The sequence below is a fragment of the Urocampus carinirostris genome, chromosome 3, assembly GCF_059441175.1.
Source record: "Urocampus carinirostris isolate Australia breed hairy pipefish chromosome 3, RoL_Ucar_1.0, whole genome shotgun sequence".
Classification (NCBI taxonomy): Eukaryota; Metazoa; Chordata; class Actinopteri; order Syngnathiformes; family Syngnathidae; genus Urocampus; species Urocampus carinirostris.
The window spans coordinates 50,177,426-50,202,488 of NC_142351.1; the positions used below are offsets into that span (position 1 = coordinate 50,177,426).

Below are 25,063 nucleotides of genomic sequence, written 5' to 3' on the forward strand. Positions count from 1 at the left end.
TGCAAATATCCATCCATCCATTATCATCCACTTATCCGGGGTCAGGTTGCGTACAGGGTCCGTCCTTATTATGCAAATATCTTTGCAAAATATTCCGAACGTAAAATTTAGAGTCAAAGTTGACCCATCTGGCTTGTTTCTTCTAAAGCCGTAACGTCAACAGAGCACTTCAATATGGCGAATCCCATTAACAAAACATGTTAGGCAAGGTCCAAAGCAGTTGTGTAAAAAGTTTCTTTGACCCTGATTTTGTGGTCAACCATGACAAAAGAATATCCCCGAAGGATATGTCTAGACATTCGCGACGAAGAGGAGAGTGATCGTTTCCTGAACACAGATTGATAGGTAGTGTTAAGACCTTCTTCTAAGATAGTGTTCAATCTAATTGCCAGTTTTGGATTTTGCAGTTTTCTTGTTATGAAGCACGGTTTGCTTGACAGTCGAGAACACACTGTTGGGAACGGGCTATACTAAAGACAAACCTAGTGAATACATTTACTTTTGTAAAATACAGATGTTGTACTGCAAATATCACATAAACCTTGCCTAAAAGTATTGTTTTTTCCTTATTGAACAGCATTCTTCAGTTTTTAGTGTATTTGCCATTCAGTTCTGCACAAAACTCGTCTTTTAGTGATGGTGCAGCCATCGACTTCCCACTGTTGTCGCAAGCAGTTTGATGTTCTGTGTCAGTCTGGATAGGAAACAGACAAGAAATAAATGAAAATAGTTCAGAAGAATTCAAACAATAGATCTAGGCACATGTTGTGTATATCTGCAGTGCAACATGTTGCTGATGATCCCTTTGCTCAAGTATGCGTCTGGCGTGCAACTGTCCTGGTTTTCTGATGAAGTCAGAACGTCAAAGACAAAGCAGGCTGGTCTTCAAAATTCATTGACCCGCAAAACAATTGAAAGGTATTGATGAAATATAGGGTGGCAAGGGGGCTGGGTGGTTAGCGCGCAGCCCCACGGTGCGGTGATGCAGGGTTCAATTCCAATTGCTGCAGCCTACCTGTGTGGAATTTACATGTTCTCACTGTTTCTCCGTGGGTTTCTTCCCACATTCCAAAAACATGTATGTCAGGTTATTTGGTCGGTCCAAATTGTGAATGAGCAAGTCAGTTCTCTGTGTTTGTGTGCCCTGCAACTGGCTGCCAACCAGTTCAGTGTCTCCCTTGCCCACTGCCTGAGGATAGCTGAGATGGGTTTCAGCACCTTCGAGACCCTAGTGAGGATAAGTGGTGCAGAAAATGGAGGGATCATGAACTATATTTAGATTTTTATGCAAAAAAGCATGTTGTATTTCCTGCATTATAATTTGGGATTACCTTTCAAGGAGTGAACCTCCTGTATCAAAAGTATCAAACCCATTGCCCACAGGCCAAATGTAGTCCACCACATCATTTTATGTGGGCTGCGAGAGCTTAAAATGTGTGGGCGTGTAAAAATAAACAGGTCAAAACAGAGTTAAAAAAAAAAAAATTCACTAAATGCCCGTTGACTACAATATCCAGGAAGTGACAGTACAGAGCCACAATATGCAGATATATTCATATCAAAGAGTAGAATATAGAAATATATGATCCGAAAAATGTCCACGAAAATTTGGTTATACAGTGATACCTCTACTTTAATCTGTTCTCTGGGCATGCTCCTATCTAGAAATGCTCAAAATTTCCCAATCCAAAAGAACTGAAAACCTAATGTTCCTGGCCTTCCAAAAGCCGAGTTTTCCACAAAATGCTATGAAACACATCTTCCCGATCATTAAAAACATATTCAAAGAGTAATTGAACATAAAAATACAGCCTTGATATAAATAAGATGATGATAAAATTACCTTTAAGCCTCAGTCTCTAATGGTAACATCTGGAAATTCTCATAACTAGGATATTTTCTCGCATGTGGTTAAAGAATTTTGCTTCAAGAAAGTTTCATCGCTCAAATTTTCTCGACCTCGAGTAGGTCCAACGTGGCGGCATTACTGCATTTAATTCATAACATAGTATAAATGTGTTCAATGCAACTGTCATCTTTGTGACCTGAATTTTTACTCAATTCAGGGTTACTTTACATGAAGGAGTAGTTTCTTTTCCATACCAATTAAATGAACTACATTTATAGGTTGTATTGGGGACTTTGAGGGCATCCATTACATTGATGTGGCCCTTGGTGAAAAAGAGTTTTAGACACCCCTGTCCTATACATGATATCCACAAGGAAGTGGGAAAAGGAGCTAATTGTTGAATGTAAATCTAAGCTTTATTAATCATTTCACTGTAGTAAACCGTTCTCGGCACCCAACTCATTTTTGTCACCAAACAACTCGTTTCATTGAAAAAAATCCCACCCTTGGGGTTAGGAATGCAACTGCGCATGAAGAAAAGTGGAGAAAAAGTAACAGGTTGCCCTCTGCTGGACGTCATAAAAATGCACCTTTGTGATTATCTGACAGTTTACTTTAGACAAGAATGGAAAAAAAACGTTTTTATTACATGAACTGTTTCAATGCCAGACGTTACTCTCAAATAGGAAGTGGCATTTCTTCACCATTTTGACTCATTACAGAATATCTACTTCTGAAGCCATATCGGCATAGGACATATTAAAAGAATCCTTCAACTCTCATCTTGTGTGTTTCCAGCTTTTACAAAACTTTAGTCAAAAACAGTTGAACATTACTTAGTTTTTTTTAATTTTCACTTTGGTAAATAATATCTTTACAAAACTTTAAATAAACACAAAGACACTTTGCTTGCAAAATAAAATTTTATTGGAAGCACACTGAACTCATGCATAAACAATGCATGAATTTTGCAAGAACCTTTCAGCGCCTTTTCTGGTGACGTGATCACACGATTCTGCTGGTGCGGACGTGCGCAAAAGAAAGAAGCAAACTTTGTTTAAGCATTAACTGCCTGTAATTATCCATAGCTTTGCTTTTCTCACCAAACTGCTTCACTACGTCGAGACGCCATATGGGGCAGCCTACACGCTTCAAACGCTGGATACAGGAAGAAACACTATTAAGTATGGCTTCCTCGATGTGTGGACAAAGATCTGATCAAAGCCACGCGTGTCATTTAATGGTGATTTATCATACTGAAACCATTCCCAGAGGCTTGATACTTACTGATAAGCTGCGCCAAACCATTTATACGTTGTTGTTTTTTTTAAATAAAACAAGAAAAAAACTATTTTTACGTTTTGGCACTTAAGTACGATGCTTCTGAAAACGTATTTTTAGGTTATGGTATTGAATGAGTTAATAGTAACCGGAAAAAAACCCGCAATGAGAAGCACCATGTGTATAATAAAAGCATGTGTGTTTTTGTACATGCATGTCAAAGGTGCCGGTCGAGCCACAATGCTGTGTTGACGAAGCACTGGGCCTGTGTGTCCACTCTGGATAGAGAGTGTCCGTCTTCTGCAAACCACAACAACCTGCAAAGACAAATAAAATAATAATCACAAATAAGCACTCGGGTGAGAAAGCCTCAATGCAAACAAATCTAATCACCAGTAAATAACTTTGAGAAAAACATTGTCGTCTTTCCTGCATTGAACTAGAAACAACCTTTCTAAGAAGTCATACAATTCTTTCTTCGCTTGTGGCTATGCAATTCTGTGATATAACTGCCTTTAAAAGAACAGTATGCATCATTTAGCTCTTCCTTGCGGTTTAAAAAAACTAAAATACATGAACTATCACATAAATGTGCATTGCTTAAATACTCGTCGTTCAAGAAATTGATTTTACATAACACGAGCTTCACCTTGAGCAGGGATGTCAAACTCATTTTGGTTCTGGGGCCGGATCCAGACTTTCTGTTCTGAGACGGGCCGGATCAGTAAAAGAATGTCAATTTCAAATTCTTAGCATTTATCAATTAGCCCAGATCAGTAACCTACCCTACATATCATATTCACAGATGAGAAGGGATCTTTTCTAAACAAAACACATTTATTCACAAACAATGTAGGGAAGTATTTACATGTTTGACATTGAATGTGTTCACTGGTTTATATTAACAGTTGAAAGAATGTTTCACACCTGAACCAACTCACTATGCTATACACACATAACACTGCCCTCTAACTGCCGAGGAGAGCATTTGGTCTATAAGAAAAGAATCATAACTTTTGATAGAAACGACCTAGAGCAGGGGTCGGGAACCTTTTTAATTAGAAGAACTATAGAAGTAAAATATTTTTTTTTTGAGAGAGAGAGAGAGAGAGAGAGAGAGAGAAAAAGAGAGAGAGAGCCATGACAAATTTCAGCTAAACCACAAAACTCGCTCTGCAGACAAAAGCTATTTTTCAACACATTTTTTCACTGTATGCAGTTAGATGATTTGATACAATTTATGAGATAATAATAATGCCAGAGCGTGTGTCCTATAGCAACAAATATCCAACAGTTACTTAAGATTGTTGAGGCTCATTTTGACCTTCATTTGTTTCGTAAATAATGGTTTGAAAACAAGGTGCGAGCAGAGTCCTTTTATAAAAATTTCACAAAAAGCTGCAACCAGAAAGTTCACGGATGTATTTCCATTCACCGCACAAGGCATGTGTGTGAGGGGAGCGTGCTATCTGTGCACATTTCCGCCCACCCCATCAAATTGCTCTGTGTTCTTGGCTGGTGTTTTTTGGGTGCTTAGAGTTGGATCTGAGGGGTTTTTTTTAGTCATGAAGTGTCTAAACAGTGAACATATTTTTTTAATGAGCTTCCATATAAGAGTCTTTGGCGATGTACAGCCAAAACGTGTTTTTTTGGTGTGACAACTTGATGGTAGACTGTAGTTAAAACTGTACGGTTATGCACCAAACGCGATTTTGAGTTCATTAGAACTGAAACAATACAGTACCTGACAGGTGATGTCTGACTCTTTAGCACTTTATAGAGCTCCAGACCTTGATGGGGAGACACCCGTCTATCTTTTCCTCCCAGCATCAAAAGCACAGGAGCCTTGATCTATGTTAAATCACAAATGAGATGTTGCAATAACCCAGAAAAAACGTTTGCATGACTAGTGGCATGGGTTAGCCCCGTTCACATGGGGTTCTGATTAACAAGAGGGACTTCAACCACGAATAAACCTCATTTGGTTGTTTACATTTGATAAAAGACAATCTTATTCACATCATTTACCACAATCATTGAATTTATATAGTTCTTTTCGCCTCTCTAAAAAAGTGCACTGATTCACACTATAGTTGTATAGGAGCTACCTTGAAATTTTCGGCTTTAGCGCAGCAAAATCAACACGTAATTGAGGCTTTTTTAGCGTGTACAGTATCAGTTTTGTACAAAACCAAGGTTTATTGCGGCACCAAAAAAGAAAAATATAACAGAAGGGGAAAAAGAATGGGTATGTGGAATAAAATGAAAAACAATCATCTTAAAGAAGTAAGTTACCTAAATGTAGGGTGCCTTGTTTGAGGTGTCCTTTAAAATGAAATATTTTCACTATAATATATGTGTTAACAATGCCCAACTGAGTTCAAAGAGCCTTTATCTTCTTTTTTTCACTGCATCTATCTGCTTTCATCTTACTTTTATCATCTGTGTTTAGGCAGGGAGGTGGGGGGGAGTAATATCACGCGCATGGTCGTGGTTTCTTTTATTCTTGGATGAAAACTGAAAGAAAGGACCGTTTCAAATACAGTCGAAATACCAACACAAACTTTCATAAAGATGAAAAAAAGAAGCGATTATCCGAGCACGTATAAGATAAACACGAACGTACACACGAAGTTTTAGAGGCTAATAATACTCGTAAATTCTTTTCATACATCAACCGTAAACTAATTTCTAGGGCATCTATTCCCAACCTGAAGGCATCTGACGGTACAGTTGCTACAGATAATGCTGACAATGTCCGTATATTAAATGATCAGTATGCCAGTGTTTTTGGTCGTGACAATGGTGTTTCACCCGACTTTCCCAGCAGAACTTCAGCTGTTCTAAATTCTGTGGAACTTTCAAAGGAGTTAATTCATAGATACTTGATAAAACTTCCCAGCAAATTTTCAGCCGGCCCTGACAAAATTCCAAATTTCTTGCTTAAAAAGCTAGCTGACTTTTTATGTGAACCATTATTTTACCTGTTCTCTAGATCTTTTGAGGATTCACAGCTGCCTGAGGACTGGCTTAGTGCTATTGTCATACTGATTTTTAAAGGGGGGAGCACAACAAGCGCAGCCAACTATAGACCAGTTAGCTTGACTAGCTGCGTCTGTAAAGTGTTTGAGAAAATTATCTCAGATGGAAATGTATACAGGAGCACAATCTTTTTACGTTTAAACAACATGGGTTTAGGTCCGGACATTCTACCATGACTAACTTAATAGCTCGTTTGAATAATATTATCAGTATGTTTTTTGTTCACAATATGGCTGGTCATGTTGTTTACTTAGACTTTTGCAAGGCTTTTGATAAAGTGTCTCATAACAAGCTTTTACAAAAACTGAAATGCTATGGTATTAGTGGAAAACTGCTTGAATGGATAACAGCATATTTGTCAAATCGTAAACAATGCGTAAAAATTGATGATGTTCTTTCAGCGTGGTCGGAAGTTTGTAGTGGGGTACCGCAGGGCTCAGTACTAGGACCATTATTATTTCTGTTTTTTGTGAACGACCTACCTGAGGCCATTCAAAGTAGTGACATCTCAATTTTTGCCGATGATGCTAAACTGTCGGCTTTCTTACCAAAAACCCAGGTTACAGGAACAATTGATTCTCTCCAAAATGACATTAAATCAGTTTTTCTTTGGTCCGAAAAGTGGCAACTGCAATTGTCATCTCATAAATGCTTAGCAGTCGTTTTTACATGGTTCTGTTCCGCTGTATAACATTATTGATCATGATTTGCATGTTGTTACTGAACATAAGGATCTGGGTGTCACTCTTACTTCAAACTTAAAGTTTATCACGCATATCGCCAAAATTACCAACAAAGCCAATAACATAGCATCAAACATTTACAGACACTTTTACAACAAGAACCCAGCATTCTTAGTTCGAATGTTTTGCGTTTATGTTAGACCCGGGTTAGAATATAACAGCGTTGTGTGGAACCCTTACTTACTCAAGGACATTAACCTACTGGAAGGAGTTCAACGACGGTATACGAAGCGGATACCTGGGATGCACAGCTTGTCATATCCAGAAAGACTACAAAGACTGAACTTGGACTTTTTGGAGCTCCGTAGAATTCGATTTGATTTAATTTTTGTGTTCAAAGTACTGCATGGAATGATCGATGTGCCTTTTGATCAATTTTTTGAGTTATGTCGTGTTGATGGTTTACGTGGTCACAGATATAAGTTACGGGTGCCTACCAGCAACTTGCACGGAAACTTTATTTCTTTCAGGATACCAAAAATCTGGAATTTTTTGCCTGACCGGGTTATTTGTGCAAATACGGTGCAAACCTTTAAGCAAAGGTTGGCAGAAACAGATCTGTCAAATTTCCTTAGGGGAGGGGGCGTAAGGTGACCATATTTGGCCATGCTCACTCTCAACATTGTTTTTTTTTTTTTTGTGTCATGTTTTGATTAATGTATCCAACAATACCTTCAATACACGTACCATGAATGCAACTTGACAGAGGCTGCAATAACGATTTCAGCCAGAAGATGGCGTCAGCAAGTAGAATATTTTAATGTTACGGACACCACATTTTCTATCTTGAAAAGTTTTTTAAAAAGCTGAATAAGAACATCTTCAGTATAAGGAGTATGAGCCACTGTTTTTTATATAGTCTACTAATCATAACTAGAACCTTTTAGTTTGGCCTTACAAACAAAAGTGGCATAAAAGTATCCCGACTGCAGAGCTACCAAATACTAAGAGGCTTTTGGACATTACTACGCCAATTTATAATTATATACTAAATGCAAGTTTTTTATAGAAACTACAAAAATCTAAAGACAAAAATTATCCAAAAGTTAGATTTTGTATTGAAAATGTTCATTCTAACACATACATCGATTGTGTTGACTTGAGAAACAAGTTAAAGGTTGAATCTTTCCTATGCCTATATAGCTATTGAACTACATTTTCTGTAGGCCTTCAAAAATTATCAAAATCACAAAAATTACCGATTTGAGAGAAACGGCTGTCATTGAATGAGTTGACATGGGAACATAATAGAACGTGTCTAATACATAAGACGTTTGTAATATCTGACCTGTGCAGCCTTGATTATGGGTGATCTCTCGAGCATGACAGCCAAGGCCTCTGCAGTTGGAATTTGGTTGTAGGAGTACTTTAAACCAGCACTGGTGTACCTCCTAGGGAAAAAGGAAAAAAAACATGACAGAGTAAAACATTTCTAGTGTAGAAGCGGGGTTGGGGGGCAGGGCAAACGTACAGTGAGTCTTACCAGTCCACAATGTCACTAGTGCCCAGCAAGGTGGCAGCATTGATGACAGGGTTCCTGGCTGCACACGCCCTATAGAACTCTGGGTACTGAGCCACCAGATGACAACACAGGAAACCGCCGTGGGAGCCCCCGATAACAGCCACACGGCGGTGGTCGAGGGTTCTATGACTGTGCAATGCAGCAAGTACAGCTCTCTAGGGAAAAGCAAGCGAGTAAGTTAGGTTGGTTATAGTAAAGTTATGTCAGTGCAATGTTTCGCAACCAAAGTTTGAGGCTGTGTCATGCCATCCTGAAAATACAAGATTAAACATATATAAAATGGTTATAGTTGTATAATGTTAATGTTATTTCTATTTAAACGTCAATGTTTGGATTTACTTTTTCCAAATGTGATTTTCCTAAATAATGCAGGCCCTGGCAGGCGGCAGCCAACATTGCACCTTCCGTTGTGAGTCAATGCCAACCCATGGACTTCAATGAGATTAACCTAAATTAAACGCCCCCTAGCGGGCTGCGCGCAGTGCTCCAGCTCCTATTGGAAATCAATGGGGCCATTGGAATGAACAACGATCACATTGACTTCAATGTTCTTTCCCTTAAAGTTAGCTGAAGCCGATACTGCACTTCCCATTATGATTCAATGGCAACCCAAAGGAAATCGATGATGCCATTGGAATGAATAGGATCCGCGCTCATCCGCTCAGTGTGGCAGGCATGCAGCCCCCGGCATCGAACGACGTCACAGCCCTGTTCTTCCTCATTGTTGTATGGCTGACCGCCACTTGTCCCTTTAAGAAGTTTTCCCGCCGACCAAGTGGGGGGACGCGGAACTATTTAGCATGTTTGAGTCTCGTTCGGTATCGGAATTGACCGGACAAATTACCTTTCAAATACTAAGAGCGAGAAGCCATCAATAATCAATTGTCCGAATAGTTTTTAATATGTTTTTATGTTTTTTACTGGCAGTTTCACTCAATAAAAAATGAACTTGAAAAAAAAAGGTTTAAAAAAAACCAATGAGTCAGTTTGGTAAATATAAGTTAAGTTAGGTTAGTTTAGGTACCTGGACATCTTTAACGTCTTGACTTCCAATATTTCCAATAAGAGACAGAATGCTGTCCTGGCCAAAGCCCGTCGAGCCACGGTAGTTTACTTTGGATGAATGAAGCAGAATACAAATGTACTGTTAGTACAAAATCCTATCCGAGTTAAACCAATATGTTTTGTTTTATATTTATAGTAGAAAATTGTATACAAATCAGGTCCCATGTGTCACAGTTATTAGAAAAGCACAAAATGACAGTTTTTAAAACCATTAACAGTGTAAAAACTTGTTTTGGACTGTCTCAATGCTAAATTATATGCAGGCAGTTTTAGTCCCTGTGTTACATGCTTGTCTCACCCATGAGCACAGCATAGCCAAGGGAGACGAGACCAGCAGTGGTGCTGTTCCACTCCGCAGCAAACTGGGAGTGTGGCCCACCTGTGGAAGTCAAGTTGCTTAATGAAAAACTAAATTGGGAAAAACGTATATCCCTCATTATTTGCGGTTAATGAGGACAAGAACAACCCCCGATATGCAAATATCTGCCAAGTAGCCCCACTGTTAACGTGCTCAGAAGTACCTTCTGGTGGTACCAGCTCGCAGCAAAAGGCAGCTAGGGATAATGGATCACAGCTTCATGGGTGCTGTTCATTTGAGGCAGAATTAATGGGAAAGACTCGCTAAACAAGACACAACTTTGCTCTAAGGCCCTCGCTCTCAGGAATTCAACTGAGGATAAATGATTGCGGCAAAAATAATTCTGTTAGTTTTAGGCAAACCACAATGGCACGCTTCAGCAACCCCCCAAAAATTGCCCTACTGGCCTCTGCTCTGAGCAATAGTCAACCGAGGATAATGTATCATGGTCAGAGGGGCACACCTACAGACTATAGTGCCTTCTGACGCTCACCGCTCGCAACAAAATAGGTCCAGCATAATGGATCCTGGCCGGAAAAGTGTAGTTCATTTTAGGATATCATGGGAAAAAAAATTCTGCAGAGCCTGACAAAGGTGCCTTCTGACAGTCGCCACTTGCTGCAATATGCAATTGTGGATATGGGATTGTGGCCAAAACACTGCAGTTCATTTTAGGCGGGCAACAATGGCACTTTTCAGCAGTCCGAAAGCAAAAAAAATATGTGACCTGCTGGCTCCTTTTCCCAGTAATAATTAAATGGGGACAATGCATCACAGTTACAACTGCGCATTTCAATTAAGGTAGGCTACAGCTTATGAAAAGTTGAATTTAAGTCTTTTTAAGACTTTTTTTTAAATAACTTTAGAAATTAATATTAAGACCAAGTTGCCAAAAAAACACAATTGAAACGAGTAAAAAAGAAAAACAAATCAAATATCTCTTGCACACAATAGATTGTGCCACATACACATTACCTGGCACAGCTTTTAGCCATGGCAAAATGTTTGTCATTTCTCATTAAATATACACTTTCCCATGGACCAACGTAAAAGTCGCAGTGGTTAGCGCGTGTGTGGCACAGGTCTGAGGTCATGAGATCGAACCTTCCTGTGTGGAGTTTGCATGTTCTCCCCGTGCTTGCGTGGGTTTCCTCCCGGCACTCTAGTTTCCTCCCACATTCCAAATACATTTATGTTAGGTTAATTGGCCCGTCCAAATTGTCCCTAGGAGTGAATGAGCGAGTTGTCTGTCTCTGTGTGCCCTGCGACTAGCTGGAAACCAGTTCAGGGTCCCCTGCCCACTGCCCGGAGATAGCTGGGATGGGCTCCAGCACCCTCCGCGACCCTACTGAGGATAAGCGGTGCAGATAATGGATGGATAGATGGAATTCAATGCGTTTCAAGACTTTACCTGGATCCACGGGAACCCTGAAAAAAAGAGCTAAAATATGATTGGGGATAAAGAATCGAGGAATATTTTTCAATCCACAATGCACTGAGGTTGCTGAATGCAGAGCACAAAGTAGCGAGGGATTAAAGTAGCTCGATGGACCTACCATGAATGTAGACCACAAGCGGTGTCTGATCTCTGTGTAATGGACCAGAAGGTTTCACAAGGATGCCTCCAAACTTCAATCCAGCTAGAGACAAAAATCAGGACAACACGCAGAGCCTACAGAAACTGTAGGAAAACCCAAAAGCGCTTTTGCAGGTAGTTTTCAAGTCTTACGATATAATTTGTTGTCCTCTTCTGGGGGAGGTTCAAATTCTAGAGCAGTCCACAAGAAGTCAAACGTCCTGACAGGCTCCTGGAGGCGATGCCAGGTCACAGCTTCACCTACGTGGGGAAGGAAACCTACCAGCTGCCGACACACCGAGCACACAAACACACTAAGTGAGACACAATCTTAAAATGGAACAAAATTATTTCAACATATTATTTTATATTTACAATAAAAAAATTAAAAGGTGTTGCAAAAGTATTGGCCACTTGTTTTCTGAGTTCAGCCAACTGACATCAGAAGTTCCCTGATACAAAAAGTTACGTTTGGCGTAAGAAAAACACTGCACACCCTGAAAACATCATGCCCATTGTCAAACATGGTGATGGCAGCATCATGCTTTTAGGTTGCTTTTCTTCAACAGGGACCAGGACTAATTTAAGAGTAGATGCGAAGATGTATGGTGCCAAATACTCTCAAATAATCTGTTGGGGTCTGCAAGAGACCTGAGAATAGGCCGCAGGTTCACCTCCAGCAACACATCGACCATAAACATAAATCAAAAAGTCCGATGGATTGCTGTAAAACTAACAATATAAATATGTTAGAATGGACAAGCCAAAGTCCAAACCTCAATCCTATCGAAATTTTGAGGAAAGATTTGAGAAATGCTGTGCACAAATAATCACCATTGAAGGAACTTGAGCTGTTTTGAAGGAAGAATGGGCAAATATTTGTGTTTCAAGACTTACAAAGACATACCCAAAGGCTTGTTGCTGTGATCGCAGCAAAAGAAGGTTGTACAAAGTATTAATTCAGAGTGGGCCATTATTTTTGCAACACCTTCTTTTTAATGTTTTATTTGTTACCACAATATAAAATGTTGGATCAATTTTGTTTCTTTTTGTGAAATATGGCAATTTGTGAAAAGTCATCTGAATTTCATCAAGCTTCTGGATTTTAATTGGAATATAAATTGTGCCTAATGTAAGGTAAGTGTGTTTGTAAACTCTAACCATGGTCGGCGGTGTATTGGGGCTGGAGCAACACACCACCATCAGGTCTTTCTGGACGGTCAGCAACTTCCAACTGCCATATATCTTGGTAGGATCAGACATACCTAAAACGTGCAACAGGGAAATTCAAATGTGAAAAAAGACATCTCTAGAACGATATAGTGGGAAATCAATCTTAGAGAAAGGAAGAAAAGTTACCCCTGGAAAGGCAGTAGACTTTCTTTGACCTTCTATCCACCATGAAGAGATCCTGACAAAACAGGTCAGTAAAATTAGGTCAAAGGCTTAATATTTTTAACTACTTCAATCAAGCAGACATTTTAAGTAACAGCTCTTATTCTCATAATGTACATTAGCAATAAGCTAGTAGACATGTACTGGCGAGTTTTTAAAAATGTATTTGAGATTATTGTTTAATGAGACATTCAACTGAATTACAGGCATGAAAATGGGTCAGGGGTTGAAAAGGTGAGAAAGGTGTGGACGAAATATGCTCTGGTGCACTGTACAAGCCTACTAAATATTTAGCTCTTTTAACCCGTTTGCAGTACCCCCAAATGTGGTATTGCACAAAACCATGATGAGGGAGTTGGCTTGGATATGATTGTTATTTTGAATGAATTTAGCCTTAAGTCGGTTTCACGACAATAAGTTTGTAAGTTTAGCTCAGCTCAGTAACTGCGTCTGTTTATTCTCTAAAGCCAGCCTGCTCCGTGCGGCATTAGCTCAGGACGTAAGGCGCTCGTCTTGGGACCAAGAGATCTCAGGTTTGGTTCCCGGCTCCTCCATGTCGAAGTGTCTTTGTACCAGACACTAAATCCTAATGCATGTATTTGCCTTGCATGGCTGACGCTGCTATCGGTTAGTTGGTGTTTATAAGGGAAAAGTGTGAAGCGCTTTGGGAGGTCTTCATTGACTTGAAAAGAGCTATATAAATGCAGACCTAACCACTTCTGACCAGGTTCACTACCAGGATAAGATTATCTCCAGATTATCTACATCTGGCACCTCTACTCTCTATCATGTTAACAATGATTGGGTTTCATAGCATTTCCATGGACTTAGTTGATATGTTGCATTATTTTTCCTCCTGATTCTAAATTTTACATGTAGGCTGCATTGTCATTTCATTAACCTGTTTTGACTGCAAGAGTCCTTTTATAACAATGAAATGAGTAATGTATTGCTGGCGGGCCATTTCTTTTAGTGTTATGCCAATTCAGAATGCTTGTCAATTTTGTAGATGGTTAGTTTTTCTAAGAGCCCCAAAATTGGCCAAAAACTGGTTGTTATCAAATTAATCTTTGACAAGCGTTATATAGTATACATAGGTTAACCTCTGTTCCATCCTTAAAGAGTGAGAAGTTTGTTCTTTATGATGGATTAATGAAATAAAATCAAAAAATTTAAAAAAATTAATGGATAAGGATTATAAATGTCCTACATGTCATTGATAACTTAGTGAACATTGTTTAAGGAGGTAAGACGTGGCAGCACAGAATGAACAAGTAAGTGATAAAGGCCTTAAAAGAGAAAAAATGCAATAAAAACCTAATTGGTTGAATGGGTAAACATTTATCTTCATTGCATTAGCCAGGAATCAAACCCGGGTCTCCCGCATAGCAAGCAAAATCCTACCACTGAACCACTGAAAGCATATACAAATTGAACATTGTGCATTGGGAACTTGTTCAGTGAGGTTGATGAGGAAACACAGCTTCGAGAGCGTCGCTTTAGCGACATTTAGTGGACATATTCGAAACTGCAGGTGATCACTTTTCTCCTCGGATCTACACTGACGTTTAGTTTTAATTCACTTTTCAGTGCTTTTTCATACTTTTCAGAACTTCACAGTACCTTTTGATACTAGTTTAGACTCTAAGATGATCCGAGAAGTTGAATAAAATTATTTGTGAAAGAAAGTTTATCAGTTTTCAACATTTTACTCATGCTCTTGAGCTGTGTGTGTGTGTGAGAGAGATAGAGATAGAGATCGAGAGAGAGAGACAGAGAGAGACAGAGAGACAGAGAGAGAGACTGACTTGATTCATCCCTGCAGAGTACTGTATCATTTTAGTGGTCCGACCCACTCGACATCTACCGATAACAGCTGCTGCCCACAATGTGAAATGAGTTTGACGCCCGTGCTCTAAAGAATCTCACTCAAATCAATTGAAATCTTCCCGACGCACGCATGCAAATGTTATACCTTGCGGTTCTGATAGGCGCTGCTGAACACAATCCGTTGACCATCTAAAGCCCAACAGCAAGACGGCAAGGCTTCGTAAATCCCAGCAAATCCACCTGAAGCAAAACCGCACTTCCAAATGTTGACATGCTATTGTGTAAATACCATAATCGTGTTTCCTTTGATTTGAGCGTATAAAGGCTGAGAAATGTCAGAGACGAAATACAGACTAAAAATGTACTAATGGTGATCAATTTTGACAAAATGACATTTAAGGAATTGCAAAAATCACAAAGAATATTATGACTAATGTTGCTTACCGCTCTGAGGTCTGTGAACGACATCCACAATAGTGGACGTCTCCTTGCTGCCTAAGTCCAACTGTAGAAAACCAAGTTAATGGAGCACACACACATTTACTGTTGAGCAGTGGTCGGCGACCTCTCCTGTACCGCAGACTGGCTAAATCTTTGACTACAGTATATAGTTGAGGCCCCGCCCAAGAATAACATGAGTAATAATAATAATAATCCCAGATCCACTGTTTAATAACTTTAAACTTTGTTAAGTATCTAGATGACATAGGAGAAAGCATTTGACTTTATCTCATCACACTATTTTGACTCACTGTATCACATTGAACTCTTTCCCATAATGCTCTATTACAGGGGTGACAAGTTTGACACAAAGAGCCGAAATTTTTAACTGTGAGAGTCAAAGAGCCACACCACGCACAGACCTCATTCAAGCGCTTTGTTTATGTCCAATATTCTGGTTTCAACAGTGTGTCGTGACAGCTGTAGATCAGTCATGGAATCTTTGAGTTTATTATGATCTGGAGCCAGAGTTTCAATTAAATCCACAAAACACTGTTTCAAAAACTCGCCTTCACTATGTTTTTTTAGCACGGCCAATGTTCCACGTCACTTTACAGGAGGAAAGTGTCACAGTTTCTCCAAGGCTTAATCAATTGCTGAAACATTCGAGACTGTCTTTTTACCTGGCTTTTCAAGGGTCTCAATTTTTGCTTGTGTAGTTCGGTACCTTTAGGGAATTCCGTGTCAATATTAGCATGGGCTGTGCTAAAATGTGGCTGAAGTCTTGAAATGGGATATCGTGATACTGCATAATAAACAGAGTGATTTGCCATTTCGTTCAACACAAAAGTAAGCATCTTCCCATTCTGCCGGAAATGCCCTGTGATCATCTTTATATTTCCGTTTCGCTTTGCATTTTGTCACTTTGACTGTAAGGGGAACAGTTAACACTCTAATGAAATGTTTACTTAATTTACCGGCATTAGACGTAACCTACACAGATGATTGGCAGTCAGTCCGGAGCAGCATAAAAACAAGAAATCTGCCAAATTAATTTCAAAATATTATTTGTTATTAACTCTGAAGGATTCAAGTGTGTTTTAAGAGGAGGAAAAAACTAAACATGAAACGAGGCAAAGAGCCACAGTGTATAAAAAATATGATGAGGCAAAGAGCTGCATTCTGATTGGCCAGAGCCGCGTGTTCGCCACCCCTGCTCTATTACAAGGTTGTACAACACGGCACGGTGATTAAAAATAGTGTGATTCCCTTTTCTATGTCATCTACCACCCTAGTGGCCTAATGTTTGGAATTCGGCACTCCGGGCTCGAATTCCGTTGCATCCAATGCTGTGAAAATGAGGGCAGCAATGTCTGTCAGTCGACAGATCAATCTTTGCTATGCTACCGTAAAACCTCGGATTAACATGCAACCAAACTTTGAGTTTTCTTTGGGGGAGAAAAAGATGCCTGTATACATGAATAAACAGGGTACAAGCAAATCAATGTGGCTCGTTACCAGACCCACAGCCCGGTACCAGTCTGCGGCCCAGTGGGTGCCGAGCACTGCTGTAGAGTACGTGATAGAGGCACCTGCTGCAGACTGAGGCACTGACTATGAGGCCCAAAAACCTGCCCCTGCAGGTAGATCAGTGTGGACCCACATGGACTCAACCTGGGACAGGACACTGATTGATTGTCCTCCATCAAGCGCTCTGTTTTGAAAGACGTACACTTTGCACAATCTGAAATGTTGTGTGCTTTACCCATGAAACAATAACTGTGATTGGATTCAAAATTAATATAGATGAATCCATTCATATACAGTTTTTTTTAAACATTGGCAATGCATTTGGTAAGCGATGCATTCGTTCATTTGAAGGGTGATTTGAGGGACTCACCACAACGAGCGTCCATGTGGAGCTGGAACAAAGCTGACCTGCAATATACAGTGAAAGGAGTCCAGGATTTATAACTGTAGACTCTTGTCCTTTTCTTCTTGGATGTATGAATCAATGGGTTTTCTTTACCAAATTAGCAATCCCATCATTACATAAACCACAAATCTATGTATAAATATGGCAGTCTTCAGCAAAATGAGACTTTTTGTTACACGAGATTTCAGATTCAGAATATGTATTGTCATTGTCAAAGCACAACGAAACTTTGTTTGGAGCATCAAGTCATCCACATTTAAAAGAATAATCGTCTAAAAAATACAGAAGTGGTGCTCATTCTTTTAGACGTTTGCGGTAACTACATTTGGCCCCTCAGATATCCTCACATCATATATATTCAACAGTTGTTTCTCTACAGGGCAAACACTCATTATGTCAGGGGGAATCGATAACCTCAAGGTCCAATGATCTCACATAACATTGAAAAGCCATAGTCCTATTAAGAAGATGACCTTAAACAATCATATACTGTATATATATATATATAAATATATATATATATATATATATATATATATATTTAAGAAGATTAAGATATCAAGAGTTTCTTACGATAGCATACAGTATGTTATATGAGTCACTAGTGGTACTATTATGAGTTTGAAACGTCATTGTTTTCTTATTTTAAATATGTCTTCCCTGCAAGGAAAATGGAACAGGGTAGGCACTTAAAAACTTTGGTTTCAGCCTAATCTCTTCGGGCACATGTTTAAGTATTTTATTATTGTATTGTACAGCTGTTTGTGTGCAAATCGTTTATGGTTTCCTTTTGTGAATTCATGATTGATGCTGTTTTTTTTTTGTGTGCTGGGCCTAAAAAAAAAGAAACAAAATAAATTCTCAGTTTTGATACATTTTATTACAATACGGTATATTAAATACTAATAATACTAAAATAATTTTGGGAGCAACGTTGTTATTTGTTAAAATGCTATGTTGATTTCATTATTTTTATTGTACTTATTTGTTTTCTTACAGGTTATTCCGTTAATTTATATTTTCTATGTCGATCTGAAAGGCCCAATTCTAATTCTCCTAAATATTTTTGAAATGATTAGCTCAAAGGCGTTTTTAGAAAAAAACTCCCTTGATCATTATCAACAGAATGCTAACTTAGAAGTTTTTATCTCTCGAACCTGCGATTGGAGCAGAATCGGAGTCCCAACCTGAAAGGTTCATGGTACCAGCCAATAAAAAACACCGATTGGTTTCCGGGAGCCCAGCGAGCCTAAAGGGCATGAAGAGAGACACACACCATCAAAACACAAAACAGCAAATCTCATGGTATTTATTTGCAGTGATCACCTGTCCCGGTGAAATGCCATCTGGCACACCCGGCAACACATCCACGTTTCCATTATGAAGATTGACCACACAAATGACTGGAGTGCTCTTGTTGGTTAGACCCTCGCCCCAGTCCTCACGGTACACACTCCTGTCCTGTTTGTCCATATGAATAATCAAATTACATATTTCATCTATGTATAGTAGGAAATCATGTGTTTATGAAAAAAAACCTCCGCCCAGGAATGCTCGTCCGAGTTTTTGATCTTCTCAGCGACATATACAATCTTGCTCTCACACTCTGACCAGGAAAGACCACCAAACTGAGCTGAAGGTGCACAACAAAGTAACAAACTAGCATAAGTGCCGGCATAGACAAATAAGTCCAAATAGGAAATACAGTTGTACAGTATGTAAACACTCTGAAATCGAACCATGTGGATTATTTTCGTAGAAAGATATATCAAGGGAAGGGAAAATCATACTTAATGACAAAATCCCTTGCTACTTTTTGCTTCATATTTAGTGGACTCGGTGTATCGCAGGTTGAAATATAGTCCTTGACCCATTTTTCCCAATTGCATATTGCTTCGAGCATGGGCAGGCAGATGGCGTTTTTGTTGTTAATATTTTGCCGCCATTTATGCCGAAAATAAACTGCACTCATCCGACTGCGACCCATCATCGCCAATCCCTTATTGCTGCAAGCAGGGAGCGACGGATGACACTTTTGTGGGAGGCGTGACATTCTTGCCCACATGAATTGCAATGCATGGTTGTGGCCATGATCCACTATCCCTGATCGACTCGCTGAGAGCGGGGGTAAGTAAAGCTTCTTTTTTTCTTCATTTGGGGTGCCGAAGGGGGTCGTTGGGGCCTACGTAAACTGCACTTTTTGGCCATGATCAATTATCTCTAGTCGACTACTGCTGAGAGCAGGGGCAGAGAGAGCAAATTTTTGTTTGGCGGCTCATTTTGTCAGTTCTTCCTGCCTGAAATTAAACAGCACCCATACGGCCGCGATCCATTATCCTTGCTCGACTATTACTGTGAGCAAGGGTAAAGCGCGTGAAAAAAAAAAAGGAGGGTTAACTTTAGAGGATAATAAATGAGGTATTACAGGGTTACCAAAATGATGAATAATTTGTTTTATAAACATGTATGACTAGGGAATTTTTGATACCACATTAGTTTCATACCAGTATCAATGCCGATACTAATACATTAGAAAGATGAGACCTGGTAACAGATTTGGTCCTTCCCTAAAGGGAACACGAAACAAACTTAAAAAATAAACACTCGGTCACAATACTCACCATCATTATACACGCCACCATGTTTGTTGAGGACAGTCAGGTTGAGGCCTTTCCTGAGGCCATGGTTGTCCCAAATCTAAAGTCGTACAACCAGTGTTAACACACACATGGTGAGATGAACAAATAGTCCGAGAAGACCAGATGGCTTGCTCACCTCCAACAGCTGGTGACCACCAGTTTCTCGGACAACAGCTCTCAATCCATCATTGGGAGAAAAACCAGTAAGCAATCTATGAAGAATAAAAAAAATAATGTTTCACTAAAACCAATTATTTCTAGGTGAAAAATATTTATACTTACTCTCCAGATAAAGGTACACATGGTCCTGGCGGGAGGACTGTCTTGATGTTCTGCAGGTCTGTGAGTGCTGAGATTAGAGTCCATTGTTGCGAGTAACAAATTCTGGACGATCTCACTGCATCATTTTGACTCCACGCTGAAAATGGTTGGTTCTGAGGTGTTAGTTTATAAATTCAGCTTATGAGACGAGAGGTTGGTCAAAGTAACAGCTGCAGCTGAGCAGTTCCTTCTAAGGTTTTTGTTTTATTGAATATTCTGAGGATAAATAAGCAATGGCGGAAATAATTCACGAAGGCAAAGAATGAGGTGGTTAGTTAAAGTTAAATATTAAAGAGATCCCACGGTTGAATGGTGGAGCACTGTCCGACTGATGATATCATGTCACTTTTGGGGGAAGTCTTAATGAAACCGATCGACATTTGCCTGAGGAATTCAATTGTATTTTCTGAACAAGAAAGGAAGATGGACTTTACGTAATGTGATCTTTTTCGCTGGCTTTTTTTTGTCGATTACGTCTGATGAGCTGCGATTGATGTTTCCGGTCTCTTCTTGGGTATTTCACTAGAAGAAGTAAGGTGGTTGACCTAATATTGAAGCCACTTCTGACTATAACACACAACTCAAGTTCCGTAATTATGACTACATTAATGAAGGAGTTATAAATAAAGAAATAATCCCAAAAAAGAATAAATAGAGGCAGTTACATATTTCAATATTACAGCAGTATTAATGACATATCAGAGGTAAGCTCTCTCTTCGGGGCTCGAGCCTAAAATGTCAATCATTAGGTTCGGGTCGGGCCGCGCGTCTCTCTCTCGCTATTTATTTTAAACAAATATACATTTATAAGAATGTTGCTTCATCACAACATGTAATGTCCTAAACTCTTTCATGTCAACTCAAAGAACTCCTACTTGTCTCTATGATCCACTCATCATTTGTTTTTTGTCTCCCTACCTCGCTCTCCAAGTGACACACTAGATTCTGCTGCTGTGGTATTCGGCCCAATTTTCAACCTGTCAAAATGATGGACGGCCTTAAAATTTTACTGTACACTAATAAAGGGAGAATCAGTCAATTATGGAAAATTGTTGGTTAACGTAACATCTGCAGACACAGATATACAGAGGATGTAAATGATTGTTTAACTTCGATTTCGTTACAAAACACAGGTGTTAGTTTGTGTCGGCGCAAACATTCCGTGTTCCGCTGTGTGTCCAACTCTCGGGACAAACCAAATATTTGGACAGAGAAAAAATAGAGCAGTTCAATTGAGGACATTTATCACAGATACATGATAAAATAAAACTGACTGTATTCCTGACCAATTGGTCAGGAGCGTGTTCTCCTTCCAAAAGGCATCGAAGAAACGCCTCCTCGCCCTACACTTATAGAAAAAAGGCGTGGATTCGACTAAATGGAATTTGCATAATTACATCCTTTGTTAAAACTGAATCCAACTGGCTTTTGCAGGTGTTCTGATAACGTAGGCAGACTCAAGGACACTTGAAAACATGACTGGGAAAGTACCCAATTAATGGAAACCTTGAAACATCAAATAATCACAAGTAGCGAATAGTTTATTCAAATATGTGGATAAGCATAAGGTGCATTTATAAGAATTACATAACTGTCAACCTCCAGGGCTCCATGCCCTTACAAACGGTCACATTTTCCTTTATAAAATAATCTTACACCATATTTTTTTTCCAAACGTGTTTATTTATGTAGTTTAACATGTTATATTGTACATGTGTTTCGTTATATCATATATATTGTTAATTAACATTTTTTGTGAGATACTGAGTTGCTTGACATGAATGTGGTTTAATATAAACAAGTTCAAAAATTAAGTAGCTTGGATGTTCACTGTAGAAGGAAAAAATACATGCAAATATAATTAAGTAGAATAATATATTTTATTTAAATTATTAATTCATTTTCTGCATTAAATTATAATTGGTAATGTAATGATTAAAGGGATAACCAAAAACCTGTCTTTTTTCATTTTCTCCTTTTATACTTCCTTTTTTTCTTAACTTCTTTATACAACATAATAATTCGTAATATACTGCATCAAAGCAAGTGAGCTGTTTGGGAGCCGGCTCTTTAATGAGTTGAGCCGAAAAAGCCGGTTCTCTAAAAAGAGACGGACTTCCTTTCACTACACAACTACCAAATGAAATCCAAGGCGGCAGACGCATGCGCAGTAGCATCAAACCGCTTGATTCGTTTACAACGAAAAAAACGATACAGAGATAGAGGCTACCGCGGCAAACTCGTTTGACTTGATTGATTGATTTGCCCATTCGTGATAGTTGGTGTATACCGGATGGTACCCATCATTGACAAATTTGCGTTTTTCCGTACAGATTTTCTTGTACGTCGTACACGTCCTAAAATGCATAATAAACGTACTTTGTACAGCAAAAACATACAGGTTGACAGGTATGCAATTGAATTGACAATGTGATTGTTAATTTATGATGTGCTGATTAAGTAATAATCCTAATATAGCTGAAAACTCGTGCAATAGTGACAACACACTCAGTGACAAATTTGTTATCATAAATCACCTCTCCTCCCGAGTCCTCACAAATAAAACAAATTGGTCGGGCTACGGCTGGTTGGGGCTTTAATGGACAGTTTTTAAGCCCGATCTTACTTCTACTACTACGACCAGGGTTGAAATGCAAACAAAAGATTGCTCTCCTTAATTTAACCGCGTGGTAAAAGAGTTTGCACGCCTCGGGTTTGAAGTCGCCCTGCAATTGACTGGCAACCAATTCAGGGTGTCCCCTGCCCACTGCCCGGAGATGGCTGGGATGGGCTCCAGCCCCCCCGCGACCCTAATGAGGATAAGCGGTACGGCTGATGAGATGAGATGGGTTTGAAGTCCCCAAAGTGTCGCGATTCAATGACGTCATTATGTGAAACATTAGCGAAAGATCACATGGGCGACGGAGTACCTGCAGTCAATGTGATGACACGAACGTCATCCTGCACTTGATCACGCAAGTCTGCGGACAATGGAGAGGGAACAGAGCTGACTTGTCCATAAACCTTTGCAAGTTTTCTGTCTTCCATGGACAGTTGGTTGCCAAGCATACGACTCAAACGTCACTTTAAAGCACGCAGAAATGTTTCCCGTCTGCTAGCGATAGCGAAACTTACTACTGCTTTAAAAGCGTAACGGAGCTTGTGTGACACGTGATCAGTGACGTATGAGGTTACTACGTCACTGGATCGAAACGCTTATAAATAGAAGTTGTCTTGGCGTTAAATTGTGTAATAAGACTATACACACCAAAATACTTCAGAAAAATATTTATTGTTGCTGCTAATATTTTTTGCACAAAACTGTGAAAAAATATACCCAGTGACATTTGGGGATAGCTGTACTGTTGCTGCTTAATGTTACTGCACTATTTTTACGATACAATATTATTTTTCATTTATAAACTTTGCACTATTATTATAATTTAGGCCAGTTTCTAAGCACTTTGTTTTAAATAGGTCTGCTTATTTTACCACCGGACTCGTTAAGCAGCTTAAACTCAACTTAAACGTTGATACAACCAATAAAGACAATCAATTCAACTATTACTAGAAAGTGAAAAGAGTTTGTCCAAATTTAAGTTTAAAGGGAAAAAAATATAGGGTTTTGTTTAGAAAAAGGTTGCAAAGAACTGTTTTTTTTGTCTTGTAAATGAAACATATCATTTTTAAAAGATAGAAAATGTCATAAAAAGGAGCTGCCCATTGAAAATGACTTCAAATGCAGGGGGAAAAAGCAGTAATAGATGCATCCATGTCCTGTTTATGTAAATGAAAACCTTTCATATCTTTACAATCTTTACAATAGTCGGGATGCTTATTTTGATTGGTCAATATGCATTTTCCATAGATTATGTGCTGTTGACTTAAAAAAATTGTATTTAAAAGGTTAACATTGCTTTGTTTTTCAGAGTTGTTTGACTTTGAAGTTAATGAGTATAAAACTATAAATTAATTGAAAGTTTACTGGGGATTGAAAATAAAAATGTTATTGTAATATAGTAGAATATTAGACTTTTTTTAAATGATGAATTACTTTTGTTATTATTAGTAGTAAAAGTACAAAGAGGAAAACAATTGGGTCTGAATAACAGTCAAGGATTAGAAGGTTTATTGAGCAAATGGGTAGTTTAAGCCATAAATCACCCTTGCTATCATTATTAGTAATATTATAATTATTGTGAACATAACTGTTTTTAACTGTTGTTATTATTGCTATTATTATTATTATTATTATTATTATTATTATTATTAGTGTCTGAATGACATTTAGTGATAAGCAGCATAAAAGAGTTAATAGGTAGGTAAAACGAAAAAATATTTTGGTATCATTGTAACTATTGTGATGATGATTATTATTATAACTGATGTGACTATAACTGTTAATATTATTCCAAGTAGTAGTAGTATTGGTATCCATATAATGTTAGTGAGCAGCCCTATACAGTCAATAGATGGGTCAAGCTAATAATTAATTTTGTTGACATTATTATATTTTTTTGTAGTTTCTGTTATTATTGTCATCAACTATATGACTATTCTTATTGTCATTGTTATTACATTGCTGTCACAATTGAATTGTCCAAAGTCATTACGATCTAGATCTATAGATAGATAGATAGATAGATAGATAGACAGACAGACAGACAGACAGACAGACAGACAGACAGACAGACAGACAGACAGACAGACAGACAGACAGACAGACAGACAGACAGACAGACAGACAGACAGACAGACAGACAGACAGACAGACAGACAGACAGACAGACAGACAGACAGATAGATAGACAGACAGACAGATAGATAGACAGATAGATAGATAGATAGATAGATAGATAGATAGATAGATAGATAGATAGATAGATAGATAGATAGATAGATAGATAGATAGATAGATAGATAGATAGATAGATAGATAGATAGATAGATAGATAGATGTTTTATTCATCCCCGGAGGGAAATTCACACTTCCAGCAGCATCCCTGCGCTGGAGAACAAAACAATAATAAAGCAAAAAGAATACAATACACAAATAGCCAATGTG

The 25,063-nt window shown here is 38.7% G+C and overlaps 1 protein-coding gene across 1 annotated transcript; it reads right to left on the minus strand.

The window, feature by feature from the left end:
• Nucleotides 1–2,753: 2,753 nt before the first annotated feature.
• On the minus strand, nt 2,754–23,146 carry apeh2 (acylaminoacyl-peptide hydrolase 2). Its single transcript, XM_088332254.1, has 21 exons — nt 22,929–23,146; nt 19,960–20,095; nt 19,814–19,889; nt 19,660–19,735; nt 18,577–18,671; nt 18,365–18,499; nt 18,196–18,287; nt 17,003–17,040; nt 16,695–16,816; nt 15,106–15,166; nt 14,807–14,901; nt 12,796–12,847; nt 12,598–12,701; nt 11,590–11,722; nt 11,417–11,500; nt 9,801–9,881; nt 9,462–9,550; nt 8,399–8,592; nt 8,204–8,306; nt 4,875–4,981; nt 2,754–3,447 (listed from the first exon to the last, which is right to left on the minus strand). Exons 1-21 carry the CDS (start codon nt 23,065–23,067, stop codon nt 3,348–3,350), a joined length of 2,112 nt encoding a protein of 703 aa, XP_088188380.1. The 5' UTR covers nt 23,068–23,146; the 3' UTR covers nt 2,754–3,347.
• Between the last annotated feature and the right edge of the window lie 1,917 nt (nt 23,147–25,063).

Coding starts and splice junctions, on each gene's coding strand:
- apeh2 (XM_088332254.1), bottom strand. CDS start 23,067: ATGCTTGGCAACCAACTGTCCATGGAAGACAGAAAACTTGCAAAGGTT. Junction 18,288..18,364: donor ATGGCATTTCACCGGGACAG/GTGATCACTGCA, acceptor CATGCCCTTTAG/GCTCGCTGGGCTCCCGGAAA. Junction 4,982..8,203: donor CCATAATCAAGGCTGCACAG/GTCAGATATTAC, acceptor GATTTAACATAG/ATCAAGGCTCCTGTGCTTTT.